At 34.2% G+C, this 22504-nt stretch overlaps 3 protein-coding genes across 8 annotated transcripts in view; 2 read left to right on the top strand and 1 right to left on the bottom strand.

Annotated features, from left to right (window-relative positions):
- Window positions 1–312: 312 nt before the first annotated feature.
- On the top strand, window positions 313–4558 carry LOC128880782 (intraflagellar transport protein 20 homolog). The gene is made up of 3 exons (XM_054131216.1): window positions 313–448; window positions 1469–1623; window positions 2158–4558. The coding sequence occupies exons 1-3, from the start codon at window positions 325–327 to the stop codon at window positions 2269–2271; spliced, it is 393 nt and encodes a 130-aa protein (XP_053987191.1). The 5' UTR covers window positions 313–324; the 3' UTR covers window positions 2272–4558.
- LOC128880780 (probable protein phosphatase CG10417) lies at window positions 2346–8975 on the bottom strand. Its single transcript, XM_054131213.1, has 6 exons — window positions 8729–8975; window positions 7386–7665; window positions 6466–7228; window positions 6206–6377; window positions 4946–5401; window positions 2346–4827 (listed from the first exon to the last, which is right to left on the bottom strand). The coding sequence occupies exons 1-6, from the start codon at window positions 8837–8839 to the stop codon at window positions 4588–4590; spliced, it is 2022 nt and encodes a 673-aa protein (XP_053987188.1). The 5' UTR covers window positions 8840–8975; the 3' UTR covers window positions 2346–4587.
- A 1232-nt stretch (window positions 8976–10207) lies between these two features.
- Window positions 10208–22504, top strand: part of LOC128881613 (heparan sulfate glucosamine 3-O-sulfotransferase 1) — a 210376-nt gene continuing 198079 nt past the window's right edge. For 5 of the 6 annotated variants that reach the window (XR_008458121.1, XR_008458119.1, XR_008458120.1 and 2 more), the window contains exon 1: window positions 20034–20442. The gene's annotated coding sequence lies outside the window, so the exon portion shown is untranslated. Of the gene's footprint in view, window positions 10320–11190; window positions 11322–20033; window positions 20443–22504 lie in introns of those variants that run through there. The other variant, XM_054132848.1, reaches the window with a different exon arrangement.

The raw sequence follows: 22504 nt of genomic DNA, 5'->3' as shown, positions 1-22504 counted from the left end.
GAGAAAGAATATTGATTTTGTTAAATGTCAAACCCAAAATATAACAGAGAAAGAACGAAGGCGTTGCGACTGTCGGACGACAACGTGAGAAAACGATAATCGGTAGAAAAATATTTTATGTAACGTTTATTAGCCTCATCTTGAACGTTCAAATCTTACTAAACAGCACGATTCACTGATCTTTTATGTCTTATGACTCGATGAAAAAAAATACACCCTATCGTACCCCCATTTTGGTGAGTGACTAGCATGAAGAAACGAAGACTAGCCCGAGATACGCGCAGGCGCGACTAGTTGAGACCGATCGTTTGTTTATTTAAGAAAATGGCCGACTCTTTGGCAAAGTATGGGATTTACATTGATGATTTAAGTAAGATACGTGTATTAGAACCGGAAGTGGCGAATCAGACAAACAAGCTCAAAGAAGAATGCCGGAATTTCATTTCGAGTGAGTCTTATGGAAATCATTGTAATTACAAAACGTAATTTGCATTCGTTTGCTGTTTTGGTACGCGTGAGTTCGCTACAAAGGTGTTTTGACGAGGTTTGTCGCTTGGCTTACCTCGTTATTTTTTATTCTTCATGAATTCAATAATTGCTCAATTCGTTTTCGGTAAAACAAATGCGTGCACATGTTTGCTGATAGTAATTACTGCCATCTACAGCAAGTCCTCGACGTACGCGGTTAATATGTTCTGAAGCTTTACGCATAAGTCGAATTGTATAAATATGATATAATGCAGAGAGAAAGAAAGATAAATTCCAGGTTAAGAATAATGTCGAAAAGAAAGAAAAATGAAGACAATGGCGATTAACTTTTGCTTAGTCGTACACCTTTTTAAGACTGATTAAATTGTTTGACCTAATGCGATATTCCTAACAGGACTGATCGATTTTGGAAAAGGAAACATTATTCAGTATGCAAATATAGACGTACAGGTGTACAAACTGTGTAAGGGCTCATATGAAGGCACAACTGCGTATATACAAATTCGTGTAATTTGAGGTTTCACTGTAGATGTGCCGCCTTTGAATGAAGTTGCAAAATGAATCTTACATTACAATTTGAATCCTTTTCGTGTCTGACATTTTGTTATCTTTATTATTACCATAAATATTTACAAAATTCGTATAATTGGTTTGGATTCGAAAGTAATTTATTTTGACGAATTCTATCTTGATATGAATTGTTAAGAAAAATTTATCACAGATAATAAAAAAGATTACTTTTTATATTTTTTATTTGTTTCATATATATGCCCTTTCAGTATTAGCGTAAAATTCTACTGTAAACATCTGGACATTCCTTTCGCTTAATATAAAAGGAATATTTTTTTCGTAATGAACTCGAAGAATAATTTTTTGACGAAATGTTTTTTAAATCTCCATTTGACAGAAACGTTTAAATGTTCTTAATTCACTACTTTATTTGTTAACGTATGTACGTATATTGTATCTTGTTTCTCAGAAATTACCGAGTTTCAAACGAATTCCGATGAATTTATACAAATAATTGATCGATTGGCGAACGAAGTGGAAAAGGAGAAAATGAAAACGATTGGAACCCGAAATTTACTTCGTTCCATGGCGAAAGAAAGAGAGGCTCAAAAACAACAAATTCAGGTTGTTGTACGCTAAATACGTCTACATACATATAAATATAGAAATAGAACAGTCAGAAAGAGTCAAATAAAAAAAAAAACTACATACCGAACATAAATATAGTAAACAATTAAGATATCTATAGAAATTAATGGTTAAGGACTATGTTATCAGTTGCTTTAACTCACATCACATAATTGCTTTTTTAGCTTGTAACTGTTCTTTGAAAGTCATTGTGTCTCTATTCACATTACAGAATTTTTCCCAAGAAAAAATAAAGATGTTAGACACCGTAGGAAAATAATATTAATTACGAAATAAGGATAAAATTAAAAAAAAAATATTAATCTAATGTGTGGTCTGATATTTTTTGTTAGCGTATAAAATATCTATATACGCATTCGATGTTGTTTTGTTTCTTTTTCGATCATCTTTAATATAATATATTATTTAATTCCATATAAAAATATATACGAAATAAATAGGTAGAAATAATTTACTAAATTAGCTTTTAATTAATACAATTTAAAAGAACTTAACATTTATTAATTACAGGCGCAAATTGTTGAGAGATCTATGGAGCTTGAGAGACTTCGTATACAATATGATTCTTTAAAAAAAATTGAAATGGAACAGTTAGAAACCATTGAACAATTAACTGTGAATTAAAAACTTGAATCAGTTAAAAGAATTGTAATTAATTGTAATTTTCGATTTAAGGAGCGCAAGTAAAATTACAAAAATAATTAGAGCGACATATATTATGAAACAAGATATTTATACATAAGTTTATGACGAAGTTTGCAGTTAAGACGGTATCGGGGTTTAAACCCTTCTTAATAAGACGGCGTCGAATGTACATACATATTGTGAAGGTTCTCAACCCCTGAATCAGAAAGGCACATCAGTTAATTCTGACAATGAGTGATACTAGGTACTGCTTCTAGTATTCATATGCTATTGATCTCCTTGACAATAGTGTTATTTTCTCCTTTTCGTAAATGTTACGATTATTTTCTTTCTATAATTAAGAACAGTTTTTCATACAATTACTGTCTACTAACAGCCGCAATTACATGTGAGCATTGGTAAAAGATGAATAACAATAAAAAAGTCTAAAGCAAGTTGTGAAGATACCGCGGATAATTTATATTAATTGTTTATCCAACAGCTATACTGTTTTAGTGAACAGAAACGTTGCATTTTGTAAATACGCAATCGTTGCGGTATTCTATATGATGAAATAGTGGTATAATGAAACCATGTTTGTGAGATAACAAATATCTTGTGAAGCAGTATTTCTATATTTTACTTATTAAAAATGTTTCTTATTTATGTATCATCACCATGTAAAAAAGAAATCGAACTAGTCATATAGATGAAAAACTATGTAAGCACATAGTGTGGATATAACGATTTCGACTGAAATAAAGTACATACTTCTTAAAAACAGATAAATAATTTAAATATTTTCCCATCCTCCCTTTTTACACATTTCTTATGTTAATTTAGTCTACTTTTCAACACATATTTTATGAATGTTCAAATTGTTTGCGTTTAGATTTGAATCTGATTAATAATTTTATCAAAGTATTTTTATCGTTTAAATGAATATCGTGATACGTTATTATAAATTTGCAAAACATTTCTGATGTTATATGAAATTTGAAAAGAAATTTAGAATTTTTCAAGTTAGATAGTACCCCATAGTACAGCGCATACCCTTTTACCAGTATTTTTAGTACAAGATCACAAATTGGTAACGCATAATACGCAATTGTTCTCAATACACGATACAGTTTACACATATCGAGACTACTCGCACACCCATCCATTCAACCACTATACCCAGGGATTCAAAAATAAACTTTATTTCGTAAAAGTAAGAAATGGTATCGTGTTGAATTACAAATATAAATCCTATGGTCTAAATTTATAAATATGTACAATTACATATCTACTATGGATGTCATCTAAAAACTCAAAGAGTATATTTCGTAAATGTTGATGGAGCAAATGGGATGATGTGTCATTGATATAATCGGGTTGTTTTTTTATGTAAAAATCGAAACTATAGACACGAAGAAAGTCGTTTGAAAAATGTGAAAGTTTAAAATCAAATGTATTTTTGACCTAATCATTACTGTATCTTACGCACTATTCGTAAAATCTTACAAGGCTTTGATTTAGTAAATGATTTTAGACTGATGTTATTTATACTTGCCATCTACCTTATCATTACCATAGAAAGTACTTATAAAGAGAAACATCTATTACTTTGTTAATTATACAGAATTATGTTTGAATACCTTACATATTTTGTACACGATGTTATAAAAATGTTAGACCGTATAATGCATTATTCATTAATAACACTATCCAACATGAACTTTGTTCTGCAATATCCACTGAGTGATTCTTATAGTGTTTCTCGTCCTAAATACGAATCTGAAAGTCAAATTGTTCTATTGCTAGAGTACTACATTTTCTCTCAAAATCGATCGACTTTACAAAACCTCGCGTTTTTTGAAAACTGAGGGTGATGGACCAATTTGGCTTCCAGATTCGTATTTAGAACGAGGAACACTATAAGAATCTTCTAATGGATATCGCAAAACCTAAAAAAAGTTTTAATTTGTTGGACAGTGTAACAAATGCAATGAAACTATTTTAAGTCATCGATTTTCGCGTAAAAATTAAAAGATGAATGTTCATTTCCATTCAACAAAAAGATTCATTCACATCATAGTAGACTTCTAATACGATGATGTAACCAGTAAAATATCATCCTCATGTGCTCCAACTCATCAGTCTGCCACCAATAGCCAGCACTAACATTACTTTACATGTTATTTGAAGTAACTGTATTGATCGCCGTCGAGTATCCGTTCAAAATTCACAGTTCAATAGAATTACAGCATTTTACATAAATTCACATTCACTCATCTGTCCCCAGAGATCAGTTTATAACATTTAACACGAATCTCACATAGTTGCTTCGGTTTTAGGACGTTTGCAAGGTGTTGTCGTGTTTTCTTGTGTAACACAGTCATTCTCTTCTGTGGGTACAGATGGCGATAATGCCCTCTTATCAGTACATACTTCGACAGTAGTACTGTTTGTTACGGTGTCAACCTCGTGTTTAAATCGAATTATTACAGCTGTCATATTGTCACATCCAGTACCATCTCCACGGGTGTCAGGTGCGAGACAATGATCGAATAGCTGTAATAAATATAATATTTTCATTAGTAATTAAATAAAAGTAATTAGATAAAAGTTTACTCAGAACTATTCAAATAACACCCAACTTTGACAAAGTATAATCAATTGGTATATGTACCTCTTCGCAGATTTTCGAAAGATTGTCGTAACTGTTTGTCAGGCGAGAACGGATAAATTGTATAACATCTTGACTCGACATGAAGTTCCAAATGCCATCACAGGCAAGCACCATGAACTCATCTTTGTCTGGTTCGATTGTGATGTGCCTCACATCCGGAAGTGCAGAGATCATTTGCTCTTGTGCCGGTAAATCAACGTTTTGTTTATATGCATGGTCCCCGAGTGCCCTTGATAAATTAAGGCCACCATTTACTCTACCATCAGCTGTGACTTGTCCACCAGCTTTTACTATGCGTTCCATTTCTGGTTCATCTTCAGGCTTGTGATCTAAACTAAGTTCAACTGCTTGGCCACCTCTACATAAAACACAACGAGAGTCTCCAGCATTTGCTACATATAATTCGTTGCCCTTCATTACTGCAACTACTGCCGTGCATCCACTATCATAACCTGGCTGTATAAATTAACGATTCGCATTACTTAATTATAAAGCATATATACTTAAACAATTTTTATTGTTTCTTATCAGGGATGGACACGTTTAAATGGTTTTATAATTGATATACAACTGACAAGTGAAAAATATATCATTGTTTCAGACTGTGAACATATTGTATAAATGTGGCGTTTGTTCTCCAAACAGTCTTCAACAAACAAATAAATTTATGATAATTGATATATTTTAATAATACATTTTTATTATACATACACATATATAAACAATTCATGAATTAATAAACATACATTTTTCAGAAAATTTGTAGGAATTTACCAATGTAATCATTTTTAATGATTTACGAACAATTATATTGGTCAACTTATAGAAACTACATAAAAAAATTGTAAAAGATATGTAGTTTATAAATTTATAAAAAATCCATATTACTATGAAGTTATATATTTATATAAAATTTAGAAAGCAAACATTGCACTCATATCATACAATCAAATATCAAAGTAAATAAAATATTCTTTACTCACACAGTTATTGAATATGAAATACTAATATATTCAACATTCACCGATCAGGCAATTACATGATACCTTTGTATTCCATATTTGATGACAAAAAAATAAAATAAAAATATTCTGTATTTATACAACTACTGTATACAAGCATGTACCTTTAAGCATTTGACTACAAACAGAATACAAACTGGTAAGGTGTTTACCATTTGAATACATTCTGAAGTATATTTTGCCCATCCCTGGTTTCATCAATGTTGTATGTATTTAGTGATGACATTATCATACGTACCTCTTCTGTGTCCATCATAAGACCCTCGCTATCATCGTCATCATCATCATCATCAATGTTTCCATCTCCATCCTCGTCTTCTTCACTTTCATCCTCATCAACATCTTCTTCATCTTCATCTTCATCACTTTCATCTTCATCAACATCTTCTGTGTCCTCTTCATCACTGATACTATGTAACAGAAATATAATACAAATTGTACATCAGAGACTATAACTTTGTACATAGAGAGAAGCATGTTTTTATTAATGATGTCTACCTTTCTGGGATTCCATCAAATGTTTCATCATTCTCGTCATCATCGTCATCTTCCTCAGAATCTACAGCATCTTTTTTTAGAAGGGTATGATATAAAGTAATAGGTTGAATTCTTCTTCTACCGGTACTGCTTATTCGTTCTTGCTGCCCTGCATCCCCATTTTCTACAGGAATACATGAACTACTTGATACATTATCACCCCCACTCTTACTACTGTCTGCATCTCCGATTCGTTTTGATTCTGCACCATTTACTTCTACTTCATTTGCATTTGATTCTGCAGATGTTATTTTGCCAGGACTTGATACTTTCTTGTCTATGTCTTCAGAACTATCAGGCATATCCACACTTTTTGTTGGCTCGACATCTGCTGTTGATCCAACTGGTGGAGATGCATGTACATTTCCATTACTAGTTGTTGAATCGAGAACTTGTTCAGCTTCATTACTTCCAGGACATTCAGATTCCTTTCTTTCCATCGTGCTGGACAATGTTGATCCACACTGTTGGCTGGAACTGCTCACGTCGGTTTCATTTGTATTCCATGAAGAAGATGATGAACAACCTGCACCAGATGATGAACTTGCTTTTTCTCTACCTCTGCGACCACGCAAGAATGGACTCGCCGAACAAACTCGTTTATTGCATGTTTCATTTTTCAGATTTTTTACGAGAGGACTTGATTCCGATTGATATTTTGCCATCACTTCTTCCAATGGCATTGTTGCTTCCATACATAGATTGTTAACATTTTCTTCTTCGTCTATATGTAATGCAATGTATAAAGACAACTTTATTAAATATATCTTTTGTACGAAGGAATAAGTGGACTAATATTTACAAAGATATAATTAATAGTATAATTCATTTAAATATAATTCATTAGGAAGCATATCTTGAGTAAACAGAAATAAACGCACCAGATTCGTTTAAATCATCTTTCTTTTTATCTGATGTGGATGTTCCTGCAAGCTCCTTGAGAATAGAAACTACGTCAGGTTTCTCAAGAGTGGCATCGAAGCCAAGAAAGGCATCGATCAGAGCTTGTCTAATGTCTCCTCTTTTGTATGCATCAGTTTGTTTAATAAAGTCTGGGAGATTACGTGCACAATAAGTTGCCACTTCGTGTCCACCGTGACCGTCGTATACAGCAAATAGGGAAACATTTTCATCAAACTCTATGCAACAATTGTGTGCATCCTATGAACAAATTAATTACAATGCAGATGTATATCATAATAAAATTTACTTGAATTTTACAACTTTTATATCCCACACTTTATATATGCTTTGTGTAATCAAAACTGAACAGGTGTGTCTTTAGAATATTGCTTTCGTAATAGTTGGAGATACATTGTATGGAGTCATTTCAGATTATACATATTTGCTTATGCACCTACTGAGGCTAATTTACACGTGAGTAACTTAACAAAAATTGTTCTTTAACCAAATTGTGACATTAAAATTATTACAAATTATAAATATATCTTGGAGGTGAAATAGATTGAAATGAATAAATGTATGAAATACGTTTAAAATCGTAACATTGGTATACAGGAACAGTAGTCAATGCATTAATGTTATAAATAAAATGAAAACTTTCGAATGCATTGTATAAACAAGGTTATCATCTACTTCGATACCACACGCGAATCGATGGTTTCGTACATAAATAATATATCACACAATTTCATCAAAATTCACTATTAAAATCTCCCGAAACGATACATTTTGTTCGTTACATCGTATTATTTAAAAAATATCTATTAGAAGTAAAATCTAGATCGGTTAATCGAATACTTCACTCCGAGAGAAACAATTCTGACAGTTGCATTGCTTTCCTATTTCTATGCCGTGCAATAGAAAAATAACATCGTAAAGTATAAGATATGTATATAGGATATCGTAAGAAGTTTGTGTCGTTTTAACAGAACAGAAAAATCTTTATACATCGCGATAGTTATCTCGTTAAAACGTATTTCGAAACGTTCTGATAAATGTTATTAATTTTGTAACGGCGCCGTTTACGGTTTTCTTTCCACGCAAAACGTTGAAACATTTCCCGTTACATTCGGCACAGTATTTTCCGTATCGTCCCGTCGAATAGACCGAATTTCGCGCTTCGAAACATAGGTGGATTACGTTTGCAGTGGATCAGGATGGATGTCGTAATATCCTGGTGAAACGGTGAACCGGCAAACCGTTCTCTGACCGAAACGAAACTGGGTAACGGTGCACTGGCCGCTCGAGGGTTTTAGCTTACCTCTTGACTAATTCGCCAGCCTTGCATGGAACTCGCGCCGAATGCGACATTCCTCCCTACCTCGTCGCTCGACACTTTCTTCGTAATCGGCTCCGACAAGTATGCACCCATTTTCGTTTAAACTGGCGATCTTTTCGTCGATTTTCTGGCGTCGCGTAATATCACAATATCTCAATGAAATTACTATTCGCAAGCGCGGCGCACAGTCGTTAACTAGCCTCCATGACCGGTTTGGGATTCTGTTTTCACTGCGCCTATGGCGCCATCTGGTCCGCCGCTTTTCTGTACATGCGCACTCCATTTTCGCGCCAAACTTTCGACGATTTTTCGTTGCTACGTAATGGCGGTCTAGGAAGGATAAGTAAATTTCGTTTGGAAAAGTATTTAAACGCGGTATATCTTACGAATTTGTATATCGATAAGTGAGCGGATGTAATTTTTGGAATAAGAAGAGCGTCGAACGGGAAAACGCTGCATCGACTAGGAATGTCTAATTACCGCCAATCAACGTTCCGAATCATCACTGGTCCTTTTCAAGAAACATTACGGTTGGGTAAGTAAACTTGTAAAATTTTTACAGCGACAACGTGATTTCCAATTAATGTTACGCGTAAAGTATGTCCTTCTGGTTAGTAAGTGAAGAGCTACAATGTAACTCAATCTTTCATCATTTCTATTCTGTTTTAAAGTTGAATATTTGCAAATCAACGTAACTGTTCAACCACGACGATTCCTCGAATAATGAAATCTGTAGTTCTTCATTAAGAAACATTGAATTCAAAGTTCAACTTTTATTACACAATAAATTATTCGAATGACATATATCGTTTACAATTTTCGATTGAATATTGCTCACTTTCGTGAAGTTTCTAACCTCTTTAATAGTGTTATATGTTTGTCTAGTTAACAAGATATCAGATGAACAGCAAACAAATTACAGTTCATGATAATTTCAATTTCGTTTTGAAGTCGAGTATTTGAAAGTACTTTCAGTCCTATTATTAGCGATTTTTTCTCATCTAGATGAAAATTCCAAATATCCAATAAAAGATAAACGACAGTTTATCTGTTATTTATTAAACATAAATTGGAGGTTAAATTGCAGAATACAATATTTTGCAATGAACAATTAAAGATTTAATTATTTGAATTGAATAAACGTCGTGGTTAAATGGGTTCTATGTTGTTTTTTTTTGTTATCTATTATTCGAATAGAATTTTGATCATCTAACTAGTTTCCATGATTGGTTTGTGCGCCGTTTCCATTGTACCGGTGACGCCATCTGGGATGGTGCGCCTTTCTAAATGCGCAATGCATTTTCGCGCCAAACTTTAGACGATTTTGTGTTTGTACGTAATGGCGGCTTCAGTGCAATGAGTAAATTAATTAATACAATTGTATTTGAAAAAGGGTTTGAACGACGTAGTATTCTTTAATAACTTGTATTCTGATAGGTGAGTGGACGCACATTTTGGAACAAGGAGATTGTCGAAGGGGAAAATGTTTCATCGTCTGGAGATGTCTAATTGCTGTCAATCAACGTTTCGAACGTATCATCACTGGTCTCATTCAAGATACATTTCGGCCGAGGTATGTATATTTGTGGAAGTTTTACAAACACATCGTGATTTTCAATGAATGTCACGTATAAAATATGTCCACCTAGTTATCGAGATATCAGGTGAACAGTAAAAAATTAAACAATTCTTGATCATTTGTATTTTGTTTTGAAGTCGAGCATTTGCAATTACTTTCACAGTAGTGTTTCATATAATATTCCAAAGTCGGATCGATAATTATCAATATACTAATTATCAACGTACTGCTAACTTTAATCTGTCGCTTGAAGAAAAAAATGAGAAGGATAAATAGGTTACATTGCTCGGATTTAGAAAATATAAGGTAATATAGGAATGATTCGTGACTATAAATTCTTGCAACAAATTTTATTAATATTCGAGACATTATTCATCATTGAATATAAATTACACAATCTCTTACGATCTTTTCTCGTCTAAATGAAAACTTCGAAAATATCGAATAAAAGATAAAGAACAGATTATCTGTTATTTCTTACACAAATTAGACTTTAAATTACAGAATACAATATTTTGCCATGAACAAGCAACTGTTTAATTATTCGAATTGAATAAACGTCGTAGTTAAATGATTCTACGTTGATTTTGTTCGTTATCTATTATTCGAAGAGAATTTTGCTCATCTCGCGTCTTCATGATTGGTTTGTGCGCATACAGCTTTTGTCCGATTTTGTGCGCCGATTCTACTGCGCAGGCGACGCCATCTGAGACGCTGCGCCTCTGTAGATGCGCAATGGATTTTCGCGCTAAACTTTAGACGATTTTGTGTTTGTACGTAATGGCGGTCTCAGTCCAATGTGTAAATTGTATTTGAAAAAGGGTTTGAACGACGTAGTATTCTTTAATAACTTGTATTCTGATAGGTGAGTGGACGCACATTTGGAACAAGGAGATTGTCGAAGGGGAAAATGCTTCATCGTTTGGAAATGTCTAATTGCTGTCAATCAACGTTTCGAACGTATCATCATTGGCCCCTTTCAGGATTGCAGTTGAGGTAAGTAAACTTGTAAAATTTTTACAGCGACAACGTGATTTCCAATTAATGTTACGCGTAAAGTATGTCCTTCTGGTCAGTAAGTGAAGAGCTACAATGTAACTCAATCTTTCATCATTTCTATTCTGTTTTAAAGTTGAATATTTGAAAACCAACGTAACTGTTCAACCACGACGTTTTCTCGAATAATGAAATCTGTAGTTCTTCATTGAGAAACATTGAATTCAAAGTTCAACTTTTATTACACAATAAATTATTCGAATGACATATATCGTTTAAAATTTTCGATTGAATATTGTTCACTTTTGTGAAGTTTCTAACCTCTTTAATAGTGTTATATGTTTGTATTTAATTTGTATTTATATAATGTATTTAATAATTTGAATAGCGTTGATATTTTGTTTATAAACATAAGGACAAAGATAGTGTATTGAATTTAAAAATATTACCCTACATTAATGGGTAGAGGAAATAGATATGATATATAGAAATATAGAAATTTATGGGTCGATTAAAAATTTGTGCATGAATTATAAAAAAAAGAAAGTGAATATAAACTTGCTAACTATATATGTAACATATAAATGCGTATACTAGTATACGTATAACAAACAATTTTTTCAGGATTATTATTACATTAAAATACTTTTCTTGAAAAAAATACATTTTAGTAATAGCACATTATAATAATGTGCATTAACTTCTATTGTGAGAATATTGTTTAATTATTAATAATAATATGATTACTGATTCTATATTTTTCCAGCAAACTCTGAGATATTTATATACATATAGTATTACAACTCAATAATAAGAAATTCATATATAATTTATAAAATTGTTCGTTAGTTAAACGACTCTTCTTTTGAAATAAATAACTTATTTCTCGTATTTTCTACATGAATCAATAATTCGTTAATTGATTCGAGAAATTGACCATCACGACTAGTTCTCAACGAGACCGAGGTAAGGGCTCGAGTCGGCAGGGGCTGCCCTCAGGGAAGCGTAATTTCCACTCTGTTGTGGCTGCTAGTCGTCCACAACAGAGGCCAGAAGTACAGCTTGTAGACTGTACGTGAGTGGTAGATGGAATACCGTACGGACCAGCGAGGCCTGAATGGAAAGTCTAGCGTCGTTCCCTAGGGACTGCCGTGGCGTTTAACGTGTTAACGAAAATTTGTTTATTCATCATGAATAGGAAGACAAAATCAAACATGTGTATCCTGTATTTAATTGGTTTATTCACCTTAATAGAGAACAATCGTTTTCATTTATTGTTACTTCTGAGGCACGAACGTACGCGTTGTATATTATCCGAAGTAGTGATTGAGTCTAAGTACGTTCCAACTATTATAAATGCAAATGATATTGGCTCGCATTCACCGTTATTGCATACGATCTAGAATAACCTCGTTTCTGGATACCCGGATACCACCTTTGAACGGATTTTCTTTTAGTAAATCTGTCACGTTTCTCGCGTTCTGTATACTGGGATCTTCAAATTTTTTGGCTCATTCTGTTTCGAAAAAATGGCTGCATAGCCAATAACGACTGAAACACGCACACATTACAAGATATATAACTATGTATATTACACAGTAACTCGAATTTTATAATAGATGGAACAAAATTGGTTAGATAAAAATGGTACAGTATGAAAGCGTCCGCAAGATTGCGCAAATAATTTTTATGGAGCGCGTGGTGAAAAGATTTATGGTGATCTACTGGCTGCCAAATGACGGTTTTCGCCAACGTCAGTCTATATACTTTCATAAAAAAATGGGTTATATTCATTCCAAAATGACGTAAGTAAAATCGTCACTGGCTCTAACAAGGGAACATATCCAACTGTCCGTCTCCGATTTTGATGAAACTTGGTGGGTACGTTAAGCAGATGAAAATAAGGGATACGTATTTTTTTTATAGCTGCCCAATCGCAAGTTTAGGGGTTGAAATCACCCCTTGAAGTTTCAGCAGAAAAATCCTATCTCGAAAACTACAATAGATATAAGAAATCTTCTTAGGGAAAAGTTTCATGGTTTCACGAGGTAAAACACAAAGTGGTCACAGATTTTGTAAAATGTAATTTCTTTATATCAAACAATTTTTTGTTACATTATTTTGAGAGATACAAAAATTTATATAACGACAAAAATGAACGGAAATTGCTTTCCGAATCCATTGATATATGTACGATACATTTGCCTGCTACTTTTTCAACTCCTAAACTTGCGATTGGGCAGCTATAAAAAAAATACGTATCCCTTATTTTCACCTGATTAATGTATCCGCCAAGTTTCATCAAAATCGGAGACGGACAGTTGGATATGTTCCCTTGTAAGACCAGCAGGAATCCATTCGATTCTCCATATCCGAAGGAAACGAGACCGATGATTGGTTCTAGAGGGGTGATTGTTGCATCATTATTGAACTTGTGTGTAACGAGAGCTTCGTCTACTTTAATGACACGCGATCCGTGGCGTACGGGTCCCGTACCGAATCGGGGAATGGTGCACCGGTCGTCGAGGTCGGGTTGGTCGGCGAGGATGGGTTTGTGTGTTGCGTGATGGTCGCCGTTTATCGATTCGCGCCGCCGTGAGGAATGAAGTCGCGACTAGCTGCTCTATGCCGTGGCGTATCGCACGCCCCCGCCCCCGTACACCTCCGTACTCGACGTAAACGCGCCTACGCAATTTGCGTGACAGAAATGAAACCAGGTAACGATATATTGCCACGCAATTTTGCGTTACGCGATCCGGCGCGCAATGTCCGCCGATGCCTGACACGGTCTACGACCGTAATTGAATCACCCGTTCCATTTTACTTTCCCCGGCTGTTGAATACAACGGAGAGGTAGTTCTGGCATCGAACGAAAGGAGGATGCTCGAACATGGTTGCTCAGCATCGCTTTATTTATAGTGCGTTATTCTATTAGTACAATGTACACACTAACGCTAAACCTACCATGGCTGGTCATATCAGTGATGGGCAAAACCCTTGGCTTCGAAAAAATCTGAAGTTTGCTGATATGTTTGCCTCGTTTTCTCTTTTGAAAATTTTCTAAAGAAAACGAGACAAAGGTATCGGCAAACTTCAGATTTATTCGAAGTCTAGGGTTTCGCGCATCTCTGGGTCAAATGACCGTTTTCGAATTTCTTTATGCAGTTCTTATATGCAATATATAAATTATATACGATTGTTTCATGCATTATTCATCACGTGAAATATTTTTGCGTTTAATTGAAAAGGGACTCTTTAAGATTAGTCGCTTATTAGATCACGGTAGAAATAGGTACCAATGAAACCTATGTAGATTTAGAGCTAATCATACATCAGTTTTATATTGAATTTTAACATTCTTAACCCTTTGCACTCTGCACCATCTCGTTGCAAAACATGCGAACAGGAATCGCATTACATAAAACAGTCTAACTTTGGAAACGTGTTGTTTTTGGTATTATTAGACTTGATTATAAATTCTTCTAGCTTTCTTGATGCGGTGACACCACTACAAACATACATCCTTTATGGTGTTACTAACAAAATTTGTTAGACTTACGATGTTCCATCATAGGGGACATCCGAGTGCAAAGGGTTAATCTTCTAATTCACGTAGGACTTTTCACAGTGTCACCCCATAGAGCAAAAAACATCTTTATCATTTTCTTCCAAATTGAGGGGAAAGTTATTAAAAATTGATGAAAACACCTAAATGTGATAGCGATCTTGTCACGTATACGTTATGTTTCTTTTTTATCTTCTTCAGATATTAAATCAGTTTCGATGAAAGTGTTGATGAAATTGATAGACAAATCAACTGAAAACTAGATCATATGGATAAAAGTCAGGCTAAGTGCAGTTTAGGATAATGTATTCTATTGTCAATTGTGTACTGCATTCTTCATATGTTGGTGGACTAATGTTCAGAGTGATTTATTGGCTTTTCCCGCGTAAAGGGGATATTTCTTTTTCTCCAAATAATTGTTACTGTAAGACTTTCTCGTGTACTTGCAAACGATGTATTATCCATAGCCGGGCATATTTCATTACATGGTTATAGTTGGCGCGTAGAATGTTGAACACGTGTTTCATTGATTAGAGCAGCGTTTCTTAAACTCCAACCTTCCTCCGACACTTTCAACGAAGGAAAACTTTTGGCATTTTGCCGAGTGTAGTGTCGAGTGAATATTTCTTTAATAGATTTAAAACTATTTAAAAGAAATGCGTTTATATTTATAAAATTAAACTAGGAAAGAATATTTCATATTAAATATTATACGTTATAGGAAGGAAAGGGTGAATAGCAATGCACTATTCTAATCAGTATCTGTTAATGAAAAAGATCGCGTGCGCGGAAAATCGATTACTTTAGAGTGTAAACGTGTTACAGTCAATGAATGGTTATGAACTGAATGAAACTTAGCAGAATTTGTCGCACGTTAAATTAATCGAAATATTATACTACACGCGTAGGTAAAACGATCATTCATATTTATAGGATCTGATAATAAGGAAATTTATTTGTGCGTATATAGGGTGTACTATTCTCGTATGGTTGACGATAGAAGAAAGTAATACCAAAATGATTATTTAAGATTATTTAAGAAATAATTATTTAAGACGTCTGATCTTTTGATTTTTAATTGCATTCGATTAGCATTATGACAAAAATGGAATATCATTCGTACTTGAATAATTGTATGTAATAAATAAATCTAATTTTTATAATTATCAAAGAAAAACCGAGTGCAGGGAATTCATTCAATCAGACAGAAACTTTCATAGTTTGTTTTCATCGATAGGTGGTCGAGAAATGGAGTCACAGAGCAAGGAACTTATAAATTTAATCTCTATTAAAATATGGAAAAATATACGCTAACCTATTCGCGTCTCTCAATTTCTTCGACGATTCTCGAATCAGCTGAATTCAATTATTCCGCAAAGGTGAATCAATTAGCAATTGAATATATAGATTAAGTTGCCTTTTTTTCTAGAGACGCATGCGTTTCACGTACTATTTGATAATAATCACGTATGCTGGAACGAATCCGGGTTCGCACGTATACGTACACGGGCATCGTAGCAATGCATATCGAACTCGGTATTCTCTCATTTACATAACAAATGTGGAATCACATGATTACATTATACGACCAAGAAATATCATTCGATCGTACTGGGAAATACACACATCCTGCGAATAAAGGGATCTTTCGATTGGGATAGCATTCTATGGATGCAAACTTGCAATTTGTATCCTGTTCATTCGGTATTACGAATTACGTGCGTCATTAATAAAAAAAAATAAATAGTATACAATAACGTGGTCTCATGCAGCTAGTAAAAAAATTGTAATATGTATATTAATGTAGATATGAAGGTATAAGGCACTTTCTTTTCATAAATGCTCGTCATATAGTTGGAAGATATCTAGACAATATTTAACATGAATTTAGTATTTTACATTTTGGTAAAACGTGTTTTTTAAATAGTGAAATACTTGATGTATCTGTATTTCCCAATTTTTAATTCTTCGCATGAATTTTCAAATAAATAACAGAGCATATTTCTCATTTCTATCTTACTACCAATAATTTAAAAAAAATGTACAACGATAAAAAAAAAAGAAGAAGATAAAATAACGTTAAATCGAATTAAGGCTATACGAACTGTAAATATTAATTATTTCAAAATGTTCATTAAATACGTCTGATTTGTCCAATATCATGTTATGCATGAAATATATATATATACATTAATTAATAAGCTCCGCTTTAATAATCCCTACAGTTACTAAAAGTAATCTTCTTGATTGGAGGGGGGGGGGAGGAGGAGTAAGGGATAATATGTAAATTATCGTTTTTAATTTCGTTCATTACTATCCTCTTTCTACCGTTTGAGTATTACTTATTTTCAGTTTCTATTATATTTATCACTTTAAACTTCCATTCTAATATTTTTTCTAATAAATACTTTATAGAGTATGTTTGCCTCTGCGGTTAATAAAGGGTTTAAAGTTAGGTTTAAGACTATATTTGTTTATAATTGTTATCGCAGACAAGTTGTTCGAATTTCGATTAAACCAACTGAATTTTGAAATATTGTTAATTATCGATTCATCAACTGTTTCACTATTGATAATGTTTGCCAAGAAAATACTATTTCAATCATCATTTATAACAAAAATTTTACGTCAAACTATCGAAGCAAATAAATTGCTGTATGGATAAAAATACAGTGGGTGCAGAAAATATTCGTACACCGATCGATTTCCAAAAAAGCTGTGTAAAATTGTAATTTATGAACTTACTTTTTATAAACAATGACATTCTACGTATTCTCCGAAATCTCTAGAATAGATAGATTACAAAAAAAGTAGCTATTTATGTAAGTTGCGAAATTAACAAGAAAAAAACAATTAATCGATAAAAATGTTGAAGCAATAAGTATTCGCACAACTGTTCAAAAGTACTTTCTTGGAAATTTGATGTTTTCTAATTGGTACGGAGCAATAAACTAATGTATTTACGTTACAAACTCTACTGTAAATGGTTCGTCATAAGCATCGTACAAATACTTATTGCTTCTATACTTTTACCTACTGTTCGCATTTTTTGTTAATTTCACAAATTGTATTAACTAGTAAATGTTGTTTGGACTACACCTATCTTAGAGACTTCCGAGAATACGTAAAATATCATTGATTATAAAAAGAGAAGTTAAGAAACTACAATTTCGCAGAAAAGTTTTTTGGGAAATTGATCGGTGTACGAATACATTCTACACCCACTGTATACTCGTAGGTAGAAAAGGAATTATTATACTGTTTCTAATCGTTATCTAGTATTGGAATTAGATTTCATTTCCCCGTATCAGATTTATGAATACTCGAGTAATTATTTAGAATAAAGTTTTTACAAATTTTTATTGAAACGTAAAACGTATTCGGCGGGCAGAGATAAATCGCTATCGTTTGTTTCTATTCGTTATCTACCGTGCGAGTAAAATTTTACACGACCGTGGTGATCTAGGGATATGTATATTGTGAAATTGATCGAACAAATTGCGCATTCACGTGCCAATCTCTTACGCGTTTCACTGTACGTGTAATGCAATCAAATGCATTGTGCCTTGCGTCAAGGCATCTCTTTCAATTGTAAGGAACAGTACATAAATCGTAGAAAATTAACGAACAAGAGTGTTGAAATCCTTCGATCGAATCACCATAATTAACCCTAATCTTTCAATTTTCCACGCTTACGTGCAACGAACGTAATGAACGCATTACGTGAACAATGTGATGTCGGAAATATTTCATGTCCATTTCGAACAAATTCAAAGAAAGAAACTGTTAAGGGGTTAGTCGCAGTCAGGAAGAGGAAAAACAACATTTCTTTGTGATTTTTTGTTTAGTTATTAAATAATAATTTGCATAAGCAACAATTAAGTATATTATAAAGCATGTTTTAAAGAACTAAAAAACATTTTTTGTTTTAAGAAACGTTTAATTTATATCGTCATAACAGCCGATGACGTAGACGATGATTTAAAAACATAGGTTTGCGGTGTGCAAGATTTCTCTACACTGGTTTACCTGAAAACAAAAACAAAGGTAGATTTCAAAAATAAATTAGTCTAGCGGGTCCCTGAACGAAGGATTTTGGAAAAAATTAATTGAAAACAAGATGGCGTACATTTGAAGTTGATTTTCAACTTTTTCACTAAAATTAAGCGATTCAATACAGGATAAAAAAGAAAGTATACAAGAAAATAAAAAATCCTTCGATCAGGGACCCCGTTAGTCTAATATATTTTCTAAATCTACCTTTAGTTTTGTTTTCAGGTGCACCAGTTTGAAGAAATCTTGCTTACCGCAAACCAAGTGGCCACCCACAGGCCATCGCCTGTTATGACGAAATGAATTAACCTTTTTTTTTAAAACAAAAATTCTTTTACAGTTCTTTAAGACATACTTTGTAGTATATTCACATTTCATTAATAAAAATTATTATTTAATACCTTAAAAAAAACACACACACAAGAAACTGTCCGTTTCCATTTTCCTGACTGCGATTAACCCCTTAACGCTTGACTGTCGTCCTGTTTAGAAAGAGCTTACAAGTTAAAAGAAGACTTTTTACATCAATATTTATTAACGTAGGTTAACATTAACTCGACTTGATTTCACCGAGGAGCGACATCGCTCACATCAAAAAAACAATGATCCAACATATGTTAATCGATCGATAGTACCAGCATCGATCTTGCCCCCCCACTCCACCCACCCACCCCCCAATTTCCCATGTGTAGCTCTAATCAAATAACGAATAAATTCGCGGTGCAACGTACGGTTTACCAGACGATTAATTAATACCGTGGGATCCCGTCTCGTGGAAACGTGCATTGACACAAGAAGGCAGCCAATGAACGCGGGACAGAGGGAAAACCCGGCTCGAGTGGCTGCACAGCTCTCGTCCGAGTCGTTATAATTAACTCTCGTCTTTGAATTTTCCGCGCACCCGCGATTGTGTACACGAGTCAGAAGAGCGCAAAGGGGTAGATGGACGGTCGAACTTGGGAGCGGTGGGGATAAAGTAGGGGAAGAAGCGGCCGAGGGTTTACGGTGGAGCGGATAGGTGTCGCGTAGCGGCGGACGGGCGGGGTGGGGGGTTTTACGTGTGCGTGCGAGCGCACGAGCCCGCCAGTTCTTCGGTGAGGCTCGAGGAGGTCAGGTCGACCCTTGTCTCTGCTCCCTCTGGTCGGCTCGTAACGCGATTTGCTCGAACACAGCCGTACGCGCGGTACTCGTTCCTCGATTGTTGGCGATAAATAACACCCACGACGTGCAACCCTTCACCTTCCCGCGGGAAAACGTAAACGCGCGAACGACACGGTGGTTTCGCGTGTTCGCGTCGTATACCCAGTGAAAGGGCGAGTCGTTCTCGTGGCCGTTGTTGTTGTGCCCGGGCCAGTGGTGGATAGAGGTGCGAAATCTCGTTGTGATCATCGGTGGCACGGCTGTCATCGACCCGATCACTGCCACAGGGAGTCTTGGAGGAAACGGACCGCTCTGTGTGTTCGCCCGCGGCCTAGTGACCTGACCTTGGGTCGGCCCGACCAGGTGTGTACGTTAAACGCTCATACGTACTGCAGGGAAAAGGAAAGATCTGTCCTGCGGGGAATGGGAGGGATCGAGAGGGTGGTCGCGAGTCGTATCAGGTCGAACGTTTTGGTCAACTCTCGTGACGTCCGCGTCTGACCAAAAATTACTCGACTCGCGGTGTCCTCATTCTACTTGCGTCGAGGAGATGAGAGAGATTGTATATGTACATATGGCTGGGATGGATTTCGACTTCAGGGATTGGGGATTTTTGGCAATCTTATTCTACTACAACATCCACAAAATGGGTGTTTGTATTCTATACTTCACAGTTGCGCGGTTGTTAGTTTTTCATTTAGAATGTGACGTTGTTTGATTAATTAAAAAGAACGTATAAAGATGAAATTTTAGGCATTTAAACACCATTAACTCTTTGCCGCACAGGAATTCAGGTGATAAAATAGACCCATGTTGCACAGGAATTTTATTGCGTTTTAAATCAAACGAAATTGTTATGGATTTGTTCTTTGCATTTTGAAGCTGAAGGGTCAAAAATTACCTGTACTATATTCAAATCACATTTATAGTTTTAAGAATATTGAAACATAAACAATAAATCAAAATATGTTTTTTTGTATTGCTCCCCAAGTTGCATGGTGGGACGAATAAAATCCCACCGTACTTTCATCATTTGCAAACACATTTAATCTTTAGTTTTTATTATAACAAACTTCACTTGTTTATATAGAACTAATTTTTATATAAATTAACTTACCTCTAGGATTTTTCACATAAAACCAGGAAAGAAATATTATCGCAATAAACCTTCCGCTTACAACAATCGTTGAACCGGTATTAGCATGTTGAAAGTTGCCAACATAAGTGCATACATTTGTAACATTGGATGAATATATTACCAACTGCTTTACGTAAGTAAGACGAAATATAAACCTATACAGATGCAGCCATTGCAAAAGTTCGAGGTGGGATTAAAAATGTCCCACCATGCATTACGGTCCATCAAAAAGGTACTTTTTACCCCACTTTTAATCCCACCTTGCCCCAAAGAGTTAACAGGGTTTCTAAAAGTAAACATTAATTTATCATTGGTTAGAATTTCGTATCGAGTTAGTGATTAATGGGTTGACGCGTGAAATTGATAACACGTCAGGTATATTTGTTCATATCGAACGTTTCGATGTTTCATCTTTGTAACTCATGGCAGATCACACTGTTCGAACGTATTTTCTGTTATTTAGCTGTATTTCAAAGTGGTGGCAATTATGAACTGCTTAATAAAAATTGTAGAAAAGCGACTACAAAGAGTATGATAAGTTTTCTCTAAATTGTTGTAATTTGTCTTGCCACCGTGTTGTTCTTTATTGCTTTGTTATTTAAATGTTTCAAGGTAACAATCTTTCGACTGTATAGATCTTTGGTCCTCGGTAAACTGAAGATACTTGATAGATTGCTAACTGATTGGAGAGCCTTCCCTGGCACCAAGTATACACAATAAGCGTGTTTATAATAACTGCGTGAAGTCTGAAAATAAAAACAATATTGACAGATATTGGATAGGAGTTCCTTAAAAAAAAAAAATGTACATATTTGAGATAATTTATAATACTTCTGATACTACGCGAACTCTTAATGTCTTTGGAACTTCCATCAAGTACATTTCATTAGATTTTCTACTAACATTTAAGAGAAACACTTATTTATGCATTATATACAGATTATTAAAATAATTACCAGCGTCGCGTCTAAGGTAGAATCTGTTAAATAAACTTTATCGATAAGTTCAACTAATCAGTACACGATGAAATATGTTGATATTACTTTTAAAATAAATAAGTAGGTAAAGGTGTTAATGTTATTTCTACCCTTGTATACGAGATGAAGAACAGAAACTTCAATTAATGTACGTTGTTTTCTAAATGTTGTAACGTGTATAGTACTCTTTATGTTTTATATATTTGTACATTTGTTCACATCCTTTTATATTTTTGTAAACTGGTAAACTTACACTGGTCATAATTGCATAAATATTCGCAGTTTAGTTATGATACATGTTCAATAGTTG

The sequence above is a fragment of the Hylaeus volcanicus genome, chromosome 8 (assembly GCF_026283585.1).
Source record: "Hylaeus volcanicus isolate JK05 chromosome 8, UHH_iyHylVolc1.0_haploid, whole genome shotgun sequence".
Lineage (NCBI taxonomy): Eukaryota > Metazoa > Arthropoda > Insecta > Hymenoptera > Colletidae > Hylaeus > Hylaeus volcanicus.
The sequence above is the reverse complement of the archived record's forward strand: the minus strand, read 5'-3'. Positions and strand labels throughout refer to the sequence as shown.

What these genes read in the sequence shown, in the direction of transcription:
- LOC128880782 (XM_054131216.1), top strand. Translation starts at nt 325, where the DNA reads ATGGCCGACTCTTTGGCAAAGTATGGGATTTACATTGATGATTTAAGT. An exon ending in ATGCCGGAATTTCATTTCGA is followed by an intron (nt 449 to 1,468) that starts GTGAGTCTTATG and finishes CTTGTTTCTCAG; the next exon opens with AAATTACCGAGTTTCAAACG. An exon ending in CTCAAAAACAACAAATTCAG is followed by an intron (nt 1,624 to 2,157) that starts GTTGTTGTACGC and finishes TATTAATTACAG; the next exon opens with GCGCAAATTGTTGAGAGATC.
- LOC128880780 (XM_054131213.1), bottom strand. Translation starts at nt 8,839, where the DNA reads ATGGGTGCATACTTGTCGGAGCCGATTACGAAGAAAGTGTCGAGCGAC. An exon ending in AGATGATTTAAACGAATCTG is followed by an intron (nt 7,229 to 7,385) that starts GTGCGTTTATTT and finishes CATTACATATAG; the next exon opens with ACGAAGAAGAAAATGTTAAC. An exon ending in TTTCGAAAATCTGCGAAGAG is followed by an intron (nt 4,828 to 4,945) that starts GTACATATACCA and finishes TATTTATTACAG; the next exon opens with CTATTCGATCATTGTCTCGC.